Source organism: Sarcophilus harrisii, chromosome 4 (assembly GCF_902635505.1).
Source record: "Sarcophilus harrisii chromosome 4, mSarHar1.11, whole genome shotgun sequence".
NCBI lineage: Eukaryota > Metazoa > Chordata > Mammalia > Dasyuromorphia > Dasyuridae > Sarcophilus > Sarcophilus harrisii.
In genome coordinates, this window is record NC_045429.1 from 55,865,797 (window position 1) to 55,877,964 (window position 12,168).

A 12,168-nucleotide genomic window follows, 5' to 3' on the forward strand; every position below is an offset into this window, starting at 1 on the left:
GGTTAAGTGATTTGCCCAGGGTCACACAGCCTGGAAGTATCAAGTGTCTTGAGTCCAGATTTGAACTCAGGTCCTCCTGACTTTAGGACTGGTACCCTATCTACTGCACCACCTAGCTGCCCCATAATCCCTATTCTCATAAGGCAGATTTAATAATATAAAACTTTCAGGTATAACTACAGAGAAAAGTTGTTTTTAAAAATCAGTTTCACAAGTACACATGATTGGGTTGCAACCACAAAAGGAGTCAGCAGGACAGTGTGGTAATCAATCAGTCAGGAAGCATTTATTCAGTACCTACTATGTGCCAGGCACCGAGAATGCAAAGAATGAAGCATTCCCTGCTCCAATGAGCTCAGGAGTTCATGTGATCTAAGAAAAATGTCCAGGACTCAAGGGATGGCTGTTCTCTGACCACAGCTGAAGCATTGTGTCCATTTCTGAGAGCTCTGCTGTCTATCCTGTGTTCTGTGCAGCCTTTCACTATCAGGAGGAGGCTCTCGATAAGCTCAGCAGGGTGTTGGGAAGGACACCCAAGAAAGTGAAAGGAAAAGCTTGTGATTTTTGCCCATGAGAAACATGGGGGAAAAGGAGGGCTTTTTAACCTACAGAAGAGAAGATTTAAGGGGGATGTTATCGATATATACAAGATCAATTTGGACCAGAAATGAGACCTGTTCTACTTGGCCTTCAAGGAGCAAAATAAGTGGAAGTTTTAGAAAGGCATATTTAGGTTTGGAATGAGGTTCTTTTTGGAGATAATGGCTTTCCCCTCAGTAAAACAACATTGAGATTACAACTTGTCAGGTAGAGTATAGAAGGGATTCTTGTTGAGATGTGGGTTGGATTAAACAACCAAGTCATGTAACAAGAGCAAGAGACGATTTGGACAGCCCAAGAACTAGACTAGTACCCAGTGAAAGATAAGGACAGGAATTGCACAACATAAGGAAGCATGAGTGGGTCACAGTCTATACTACTTGAAAAAATTCACATGTCATTCCTAGTAAAAATCCATGAAAAAAATGTTGTTATTGTTAGCCTCTTGCCCCTAGAAGGAGAAGTTAAAGAATTGTCTATCTCCAAGAATGAATTTTAATCACCTTTTATCTTACAAACTTCAATTTAAGTTGAGCCTGATCAGTATTTGAATAAAATTCTTCTGAGTAAGAAACAAATCTGAGCTACCATGTATACTATTCATTTCCACTGAAACTCCATGTGGACTAAGATTTGCAAATTTGTGTTTAATATATATTGTATATATTGTATATCTACTGTACTCTTGTCGTTGTGCTTGTTTACCTCAAGCATGTTTACTTCCAATTATAAACAAAATCAGAGGCAGCTAAGTGCTTCAGTGAATAGAGCACTAGACCCAGAGTCAGGAAAACCTGAGTTCAAATCCATCCTCATACACTTACTATCTGTGTGAGCCAAGGCAAGTCACCTGTTTGCTTTAATCTACCTTAGAAGGAAATGGCAAAGTATTTCGTTATCTTTGTCAAGAAAACCCAGTATGGTCATGAAGAGCTGGACATGATTGAATAGCAAACAACAAACAATTTGGAGAAGGAGGAGTGTGGACTTCAGGCAGGAGGTGGTGTTTGAGCTGAGGGAAGTGTTTGATGGGAACAAGGGAGCTCAAGAGGCAGAGGTGAGGAAGACATGGGGCTGTAATGGCTAAGGAGTGGCAGGAAGGCCATTCTGACTGGACTGGCGTGTGATAATGCTGTAAAGAGAGCAGTGCCTCATTGTTATGTGTTTTAATATTTTAATGCCAAACAAAGGAATTGTACTTGACCCAAAGGAATTAAATATTCCCTGGAGTTTGTTGTGCAAGAGAATGATGTGCTGAAAGGGTATGCTTTAGGGAAAGATCCCTTTAGCTCTTTGGAGGCCATGTGACGAATCCACAGAGACTGGAATACCAATCTGAAGGCTATTACAATGGCTGGTAGGGAGGAGGGCAGAATAGAGTGTGAAGAAAGAACTTTAACCCATGATAGTAAGCAAATGCTTTTGGAAATTTAATAGAACTGAATTGTGAAACATAACCAAGGGTGAAAAACACCTATGTAGGCTAGAGATTTTAGGTGATATAAATTTACTTATATTTTACAATATAATTTAACTGGGATTTGCATTAATGTACCTGTTTAGTACCATAATGGGTACAGCTAGGGTAGCACAGCAGATAGAGCCCTGGGCTGAGAACCAGGAAAACTCACCTTCCTGAGTTCAAGTCTGACCTCAGATACTTCCTAGCTGTATGACTCTGGGAAAGTCACTTAACCCTGTTTGCCTCAGTTCCTCATTTGTTAAAAAAAAACGGGAGAAAGAAATAGCAAATCACTGCAGTATCTTTGCCAATAAAACCCCAAATGGGGTCATGGAGAGTCAGACATAACTGAAAAAACTGAACAACTCTACAGGATATCTCTCCTTGCCTGTCGCATTCCACCTTCTATTCTCTGTCACATACACGGCTTTATCCCTGTAGCTCCTACAAACAAAGTTTTTAGTCCGATGATGCTTAGCATACAGTGGGGTTTAGGATGTGGATAGGGACTAGGGAATTTTCAGGGGAGGAAACTCCCTCTCTCAGTGCAATTTAGGAACACCTTTGCAACTCAGTGCAAACATCAAGAAATTAAATGACCGGGCCAGGATCACACAGGATGGCCGAGGATAATTTAAACCATGTCTTCTTGGCTCTCTTTCCACATTGCCTCTTTCATCACATAGTGGAAACATTATAAATCTTTGTAGCATTTCCCATCACAGATGGTTAGGAAATATTGATTCTGAATTTCTTACTCTCTGTATAATTAACAAGCCTTTAAAAATGCAGTCTTAATTGACTTTGGTAAATAATTTTGTTTTCTATTACTTTAAAATTTTAGTGTTTACTTATAATTTAATATTCAGTTTTAATCCTTAAAAGGCTGACTTTTTCCCTTTCTTAGATATATTTGCTAAGTTGAAAGATACCACTAAGAATTAGTAAATAATAGGTGCTGTGGCCCTATATTCCAAAAGGCACTGTACACATTTTGTTCAGCTATACATATATTAATTCAAATTTTATTTCAAAATCCTCCTAAAATCTTAGCTTCGAGTCTGAAGCTTTCTTTGAGCTATATGTACAACAAATCCAGGCTTTTAAGCTTTTTTGGCATCAGATCCTTTCCAAACTGTTTTCCTTGATTGTGTAACTTTGGTTTCTCTAACAAAAAGTATTTTCACTGACTATTTTGTGCTAAACATAAGAACTCCTTTTGGTTATCTATTCTAACATTCATCTTTATTGATCCTTTCCTTTTAGTTTCATGTGTCAGATGTTAAAAGATGCAGATATAGACATAGATATATACACCTATGCACAGGGATATACATATATGCAAGTATGTACATGACACATTTCTTCACCTTTGACCCCTTTGTCTATGTTCCTTCTAAATGGAAGAAATAATTTTTGACAGGTTTAGAGAAACTCCTCTCTTACTGGATTAAATTACGACCAAAGGCAAATACTGTTGAGTCTCTCTTCTGAGCTCAGTCCCTTTGCCTGCTTTCTCACTTCCATAAACCAGTAAAATATGGAACTCTCATTTAGGATCAGAGAATCATTAAAGCTAGAAGTACAGAAGCATGGCAGATTCTAGAGTTTATTTCCTTTCATATTGTGTGAGAATAAGAGAAAATTGTATGAAAAGCAAAGAGAATGGGGGACAGGGCTGAAAAACATGGAAACTGGTAGTGTGGAAGGGGCTACTTTGGAGCTGGGGGAGCTGGAAAGTTTAGATGAAAGAGAAATTACATTGGATCACACTCAATGCTGCTCAGAGTTGGTTCTGATAGATTGTGTGCTGTGTAGACATAGCATGATCTCTTTCCTTCGAGAGGATGAAAAATATAAGAGAAGGCTAATTATGCATGGTTAGCCCCCTTGTTTTTATAGATACAAAGCCAAGGTCCACAAAGATAAAATAATTTGCCCAAAAGTTAACTTTTCTACTGATTCTCTTCATGAAGCTTGCCTTAACTGTGCATCATTACACAAGAAGTCGGGGGGGGGGATCGTCCCCCCTTTTGTACTAAGGGAGTCCTAGCTCTAGAGCTGGAATGGACCTGAGCCAACTAGGGGACCCTAGCTCCTCATTCAAGAAGGTAGAAGACCGAGGTCCAAGAGCTGGCCATTTGGTTGAGATCCCATGGGTGATGAATGGCAAAGGCAGGGCCCAACCCTCAACTCTTCTGTAACCCTCAGGGTCTCCTATGGGATGCCTTCGGTTCTCTAACATACACAAATAGAAGAAACTGTGTGGGGTGTGCGTCACTTCATGTAAACTGCACATGAATTTTGCCTGCATCTAAGTTGTGTTTTTATTAAACTATCTTTTATAAGCCAGTGTGTCGCATGTTATTTCCCTGACTTTCAACCAAACACCCCAAATTTCCCAAGTGACCTCTTTAACTAAAAAATTTGGTTTTAGTAACTCAACTAGTCTGGTGTAGTCTCCCTTGTGTCTGCTTTTTTTATGCTTATGTTTGGGGGTGAGTGACTATGGCACCGCAAAATACACATTTTGTAATCTTATTTTATTCCCCCATCGTACAATGAGCTTCATTCACCGTTTTCTTTATGTATGTAGACGATCTGCTGTTGCCCGAATTCAGGAGCTCTTCAGACGAAGGAAAGAAAGGAAAGAGATGGAGGAGCTGGACACCCTGAACATTCGGAGGCCCCTAGTAAAGATGGTTTATAAGGGTCATCGCAATTCCAGGACAATGGTACCGAATGCTCATTGTTATGCTTTGGATTAAAATAGTTTGTTACCCTTTGCACGTTTAGACTGTGAAGATTATCCTGGCTGGGATTCAGGAGAATCTGGGAGAAAGGAACTTTGTCCCAAACCTGGATCTGCTGTGGTTCCACCTGTGAAGCCCTGGGCACATCACTCGCTTCATCTCTCTGGGTTTCAGTTTCCTCATATTTAAAAATGATGAGGTTGGACCAGATGGTCCCTTCTCTCTACCTCTGCCTCTTTATGCTCCTCTGCATGCATTCTGTCAGCATGAAATATTTCAAAAAGTAATCATTCCATTTGTAAAACATTTTAATGTTCACAACACACTTTATACACAGCAGCCCTAGAATATAGGTAATGAAATATCAAGGAAACAAAAGCTTGGGAGCGTCAGCCAAAATCTGAACCTAATCTCTCAACTTTTAAGTCTTTTCTTTTTCCAGCACACCCACCAAGCTGATACTCAAAAAAAAATTCTTTTTGCTCTAAAGAAATATTTATATGTTTCTAAATTTTATAACTTTTATAAGTTGTAAGAATTCTTTGAATTGTGGACTAGAATGCAGAAGTTTGCTCATAGTTGTTCTCTTTGAGCTGATTTTTAAAAAGTCTCAATAATTTTTCCAATATTTTCAATTGCTTCCATCTCTTTGCTTTATATTACAAGATTTGGGGTTTTGGTTTTTTAAACTTTCACTTGCTTTCTATAACGATTGTTGTTGTTTGGTCATTCAGTTGTTTCTTACTCTTCACGACCCCATGGACTTGGCAAAGATACAGGACTAGTTTGCCATTTTTTTAAAAGTAGGTTTAGACAAACAGGATTAAGTGACTTGCCCAGGCTCATAGAGCTAGTAAGTGTCTGAGGGTGAATTTGAACTCAGGTTTTTCTGATTCTAGGCCCAGTCCTCAATCCATTGAGTCATCTAAATACTCAGCTTCTAATAAGATGCTGTCTTTTCATCTACTCTTGTACCATAAAACAAAAATATAATAGAAGCCAGTTCATGCTTCTATATTTTTGAATAATTCAAAAAATGATATGATCTAGATAAAGCTGAGGAACTGTTGTTCTAACCCTTCTTAGAATTAATAATTTGTCAGTTTTCCCCCTACACTGGCACCATCTCAGCTAAAATGAGTCAACTGAAATGTAGCAAAAATCTATGTCAATTGTCCCCATACTGTTGAAAGTTCAGAAACCCATCCCCCCCTCTCCCTGATTTATCATCAGACTGCCTGCTGGTGGTAATTTCCTGTTTGAATATAAGTGCCGGGAGAAAATCTCGAACAGTTTTTTATTTTACTATTTTTTCTAAATCTAAATTTTTAGTTTGGGTATTAGTTTGCACGTTGGTCTCCTTATTCTTATTCTTACCATCATATAATTGACATATTTTTAAACTTATAGATAAAAGAAGCCAACTTCTGGGGTACTAATTTTGTAATGAGTGGTTCCGATTGTGGTCACATCTTCATTTGGGATCGCCATACTGCTGAGCACTTGATGCTTTTGGAAGCTGATAATCATGTCGTGAACTGCCTACAGCCACATCCATTTGACCCAAGTAAGATAGTTCTCTACCAGAAGGAGTAATTAGTGAACTTGACATCTTTCATAAGATACATATTCAAACTTTCATTAAGTGAAGATAATAGCAATAATAACAACATATAATATGTTAATAACATTAATAACTCACTAGATTAGAAGTGATTCCAATTTATTTTATACAATAAATATCCATATCAAAAATATAGAGAAATTGGCAGGATTTATTTTTGTGAAGTTGATTCCTAGTTTTACTGGCTCCAAAAAGTTTCAAAGGATTAAGTTTTTAAATACCAAAATTGAGCCTCCAAAACTTCTGTTTCACATATCTTGAGTCTGAATGAAAAAACAGTCAACCGTCTTTTACCTTTTGTGTGCTTGATAATTTTTTTAAATTAGGTGATTTAAGCATGACTTTCAAATTATGTCCTCAAGAGTTTCAAAGCTGTAAACATTAAAAGATAATTATCAGTAAAATGTATTAACATAATTTTCAAATATCTAATTAAAGTCCATAGGATACATTTCCAAGTTTAACAGTAACATGTAAATTTCTTTCTAGTTCTAGCCTCATCTGGCATAGATTATGACATCAAGATCTGGTCACCACTTGAAGAGTCCAAGATTTTCAACCGAAAACTTGCTGACGAAGTAAGATCATCACTTTTTCTTTGCGCCTGACTAGGCTAAGTGATATATTTATTAGCTAGTAAAACAAAGCAAGTTATTTATATTAATAGAAGTAGATATTTTTGAGATGAAAAAAGAATTTGGATAAAACCATAATAAAGACCAATAAAATCAAAAGACTTCCTTATTAAATGTAATGTTGATACATACATACACACACACATACATACATATGTACACACATACACACACATTTTAGGCATTTACTAAAATAATCATTAAAAAAATCTTTTAAGCATGAGGCCTTTGGAAATAAGCTGTTATATTTAACTTTTGTAACTATTTGCATTTAATTTTTCTAGTGTGTTTTTATTCTAAGTTTTTGTTTTAAAATAGAGGAATCATATTGAAGGGATGATTCTTATTTATTATGAAATAATTTCTTCTTTATGAAGTTTTCCTGTACTAAACTCTAGAAGAGTTAGATAGCCTGAGGTGCTGAACTTCACAAAATTACCTCTCTCCTTCCTCCTCTGACAATTTTTTTCTCTTTTTTTGTTTTTTTCTGCTCTCTTCCATTTTCCTCTTCCTTGTTTTCATTTTCTCCATTTTTATCATGAATTAGCTTTTGCTTAAAGCCACCTATTGCCACATGCCTTAGTCCCATTTGTGCTACTTGAGGCATAAGAGTTCCTGAGCTCTTTATAGAGGTTTGTTGAACAAAAATATAAACTCTGCTCAGATTAGCAAAAGGGTGAAAGGATCGCCAGAGACCTGTTCCTCTTTAGCCAGAATACACATTGCAGGGCATTTCACAGTTGCAAAGATGGGAGAAAACATGCACAAAGACAGTTGTAGGAAATAGCTGCTATAATTCAATACTATAGTGTGCATAAAATGTCATTTGGGACCCAGAGAGTATTTAGGACATACCATATTGTCACCTCTGGGGAATAAACTATAAAAAGTAAGAGTTTAAATTTTGTCTTCAGATGGATGGGAGCAAACCCAGGAATTGACTTTTGCTCTTGGCTTTCTCTAGTCCTTAAGAGAGTAAAATCTGTATCTGATCTTATACTCCTACAAAGCACTTTGGCATGAAGTCATTTTAATGTCATGTAGGAGTTGCAGGCATTTTCTCGGTAAGCAATGAACTTCATTGTAAATTGTCATGGGTATAATTGTGGATTTATTTTTCTAATTTCTTTAATGTTCTATTGATATGTTTTGGATGTCACCCTGATCTCTTAAGCATTAATGTCATTTGCCTTGCAGGTTATAACTCGGAATGAATTGATGTTGGAGGAGACTAGAAATACTATTACTGTGCCAGCTTCTTTCATGTTACGAATGCTGGCCTCCTTGAATCATATCCGAGCTGGTAAGAGTCATAAAAGGGTTCTCTCTTTCTCTGCTGTTACTTTAATAAAATGATGTGTTTTTTTTTTGTTGGTTTTTTTTTTTTTTTGGGGGGGGGGGTGTTGGTGAGGCATTCAGGGTTAAGTGACTTGACCAGGATCGCACAGCTAGTAAGTGTCAAGGGTCTGAGGTTGGGTTTGAAATCAGGTCCAGTGATCTAGACCGTGCCAGCTAGCTGCCCCTGAAATGTTTTATTAACACCATACTTACTGTCCAAGACATAAACGAGACCACATCCATTTTCAACATGTATATGGAGCTTTCATAATATCACAGAGTAAAAGACTTAACATCTAAATCTTCTTCAAGTCCATGCCATCATATGTCCCTATAAAAACTACTCATGAACAAAATTTCATTGATATTTACTAAAAATTATAGAAAATGTATATTCGAAAGCTTTTATCAACTACCATTTCAAATGAACCTAACCATTCAAATTTAAGATATGTTGTGGTAACTTTCAATAATGTGCCACATTTGGTCACTTGAAAAGTTATTTTTGAATACATAGGAAAATACAGCATTCGAAGCCATAGAAAACCAGAGACTGCCTTTATTTAGCCAACTTGTAAAAATTCAAGGTGATTAAATTGTGAAGTTTGATGCCCTCATACAACTAAAAATATATGTTACAATCATTGTTAAATCACCAATTGAATATGTATTATTTAGTAAAAATAAAAAGGTAAAGAGCTTTCTTATTGGTTATGAACCAAAACCAATTTGAGATAAGATTTTTGTGATCATTTTTTTATACTGAATGACCTGATATGCAAGGAGGTAATATAGTAGAAAGGGCATTGAATGTGGAGGAATACGCCTTGGTTTTGAATCCAAGTTCTTCCTCTACTAATTACTTGTGTGACCCGAAGATAAGTCACTTTATCTTATAGACTTCATTTGTAAAATGAGCATATGGACTACATGATCTCTTAAGGCTTTCACAAGCTCCAAACCAAATAGTCCTGTAAAACTGTTAATTCATGGGTGTTGTCATGATTCTGGATAAGCTTGATTGGTTGTAGCTTCATTATTATTTGAAATCATTGGTTCGTGATTCTGGGTTAAATTTGTTGCAGAGTTGGACAAAATAGCTTTATGAGGTGTGACATCCTTTCCCCCAGCATCCATCTCCCCTCACTTTCTCTTGTTTTGAATGAATATTGTAGTGTCTTTTTCATAAAATTGATGTTACTAAAGAATTTTGAGATCACAGAAGAAATACAAGCAGAATATTTTAAGGTCTAAAGTTGGACTCCAGAACAAGGAACTATTTTCTTAGTGGTCATTCAGACTATCAATAAGCATTTTTGAACATTTATGATTAATTTTTTGTTAACTTTTTTTTCTTTATTCCTTCCACCTTCCTCTACCCACTGAAAAACGAAATACAGAACTCTCTCCCCAACTACTTGCCCATCTCACATAGTCTGATTAGTAAAACATTGGTCACTTCCAAAAATTCTTTTTAAAAGAATTAAAAAATTTTTAAATTTCTTTCTATGATCCATCATCTCCTGTCATGAAAGAGGCTGTTTTCTTCTTGAGCCTTAATCCTCTGAAATCATGGTCACTTAATTGACCTGAATTTTTTTAAAAAGATTCATTTTTTATAATATTGCTATCATAGTATGTCATTCCAGCTGTCCATTTGCCTCTGCATTAGTTCATACAGTCCTTTCCATCTGTCTTTGAAATAGTCTTTCCTCTCATTTCTTAGAGTGCTAATATTCCAATATTATATATCACAATTTGTTTAGCCATTCTCCAACTGTGTATCCCTTAATTTTTCATTCTTTTGGATTCATCAAAAACAAAACCAAAAAAACCCTCATAAATATTTTTATATATGTAGAATCTTCTCTTCTTTCTTTGATTCTTAAGACTATAGACTAGTAAGAGTATAACTACATCCAAAGAGGATGCATGCTTTCTTCATGGTGCCTCAATTCATAGTTTTTTCTCATTTGAGAACTGGGGAGAGGGATTGGTTGACATGGGAAAATGGAAGAACAGAAAAAATTATGCTCAGATACACATAAAGGATTGACCCAATCATTCTTTAAGATGAGATTATTTAGTTTCCAATTACTTTTTGATTTATTTACACCTAACTTTTTATTGAATGTAGTTTTTATTGCATTGTGATCTGAAAAGAAAGCATTTACTATTTCTGCCTTCCTGCATTTAATTTTGAGGTCTTTATGTCCTAATATGTCAATTTTTGTGTAGGTTCCATGAGCTGCTGAGAAGAAAGTATACTCCTTTCTATCACCATTCAGTTTTCTCCAGAAATCTATCATACCTAGTCTTTCTAATATTCTATTTACCTTTTTAATTTCTTTCTTATTTGTTTTGTGATTTGATTTTTCTAAATCTGAGAGTGCAAGATTGAGGTCTCCTGCTATTATAGTTTTGCTGTCTATTTCTTCTCTTAACTCTCTTAACTTCTCCTTTAGGAAGTTAGATGCTATACCACTTGGTGCATATATGTTTAATACTGATATTGCTTCATTGTCTATAGTACCTTTTAGCAAGATGTAGTTTCCTTCCTTATCTCTTTTAATTAGATCAATTTTTTGCTTTTACTTGATCTGAGATAAGGATGGCTACCCCTGCTTTTTTGACTTCACCTGAAGCATAATAGATTCTGCTCCAGCCTTTTACCTTTACTCTGTATGTATCTCCCTGTTTTAAATGTGTTTCTTGTAAACAACATATTGTAGGGTTCTGACTTTTGATCCAGTCTGCTATCCGCCTCCTCTTTATGGGGGAGTTCATCCCATTCACATTTACGGTTAAGATTACTAATTCTGTATTTCCTGCCATCCTAATATCCCCAGATTATGCTTTTCTTTTTCTTGCCCTCCTTCCCCACTTCCTTAGTATTAAACTTATTGGTCCCACTTGTGTCACCCAGCTCTCCCTCTTTAGTATCCCTCCCTCCTCCCTATGAATCCCTTTCCCTTTCTTGTACCCTTCCCTTATTACTCTTTTTCCTTTTCCCTTTTCCTCTCCCACTTTTTAATGAGGTGAAAGAAGATTCTCTGTAAACAAATGTCAATTATTTCCTCTTTGAGCCAACTCTGATGAGAGTAAGATTTGCACAATGTTCCTCCCCCTCTCTAAGTTCCCTCAGATATGATAGGTTTCCTTTGCCTCATTGACACCACATAAAGGATTGAGAAGAATTTGGAGGGTTAGGCGTGGCAGGTAAATGGTCAAAACTGACAATTCAGGAGTCCTACTTTCCTTGATTTAGGAATAGTAACAATAATTTTTTCATGTATCTTGTACATTTATTCCCTAATCCTAGCATTATTAGGATCATCCCTCATTCATCTATCAGGACATAGGTTCAAAAAGGAAATGTAACTTGCCTGAAATTCCAAATCATAGATTTAGAATCTAGAATATTGCCTCACTGGCCACATAACTGTCAAAATGTTTCTAAAGCACTAATCTAATTCTTACCCTCCTGGTCAAAAATTGCCAGTGGTTCTCTGTTGCCTATAGATAGAATAAGTAGAACATCCCTAAGCTGTCATAACAGTCTAGCTATCAGCTATCTTCCAAACCGACTTCATGCTATTCACCTTAATAAATTCTATATTCTAATCACACTGAACTAACGGCTGTTATCTGAACTCAACTAAATGGCTCTCGCCTCCATGAGTTGGCACTACTTTTTAGAATCCCTCACTTTCTTTGAAGCTCAGCTCATCATAGATAAGTCTTTTTCTGATCCCC

The 12,168-nt window shown here is 36.3% G+C and overlaps 1 protein-coding gene across 7 annotated transcripts in view; it reads left to right on the top strand.

The window, feature by feature from the left end:
* DCAF6 (DDB1 and CUL4 associated factor 6) overlaps positions 1-12,168 on the top strand; it is a 157,164-nt gene that overhangs the window by 142,644 nt on the left and 2,352 nt on the right. For all 7 annotated transcript variants that reach the window (XM_031936840.1, XM_031936837.1, XM_031936838.1 and 4 more), the window contains 4 exons: positions 4,659-4,797; positions 6,226-6,382; positions 6,929-7,017; positions 8,272-8,377. In XM_031936840.1, coding sequence (XP_031792700.1) covers positions 4,659-4,797; positions 6,226-6,382; positions 6,929-7,017; positions 8,272-8,377 — 491 coding nt within the window. The remainder of the gene's footprint in view (positions 1-4,658; positions 4,798-6,225; positions 6,383-6,928; positions 7,018-8,271; positions 8,378-12,168) is intronic.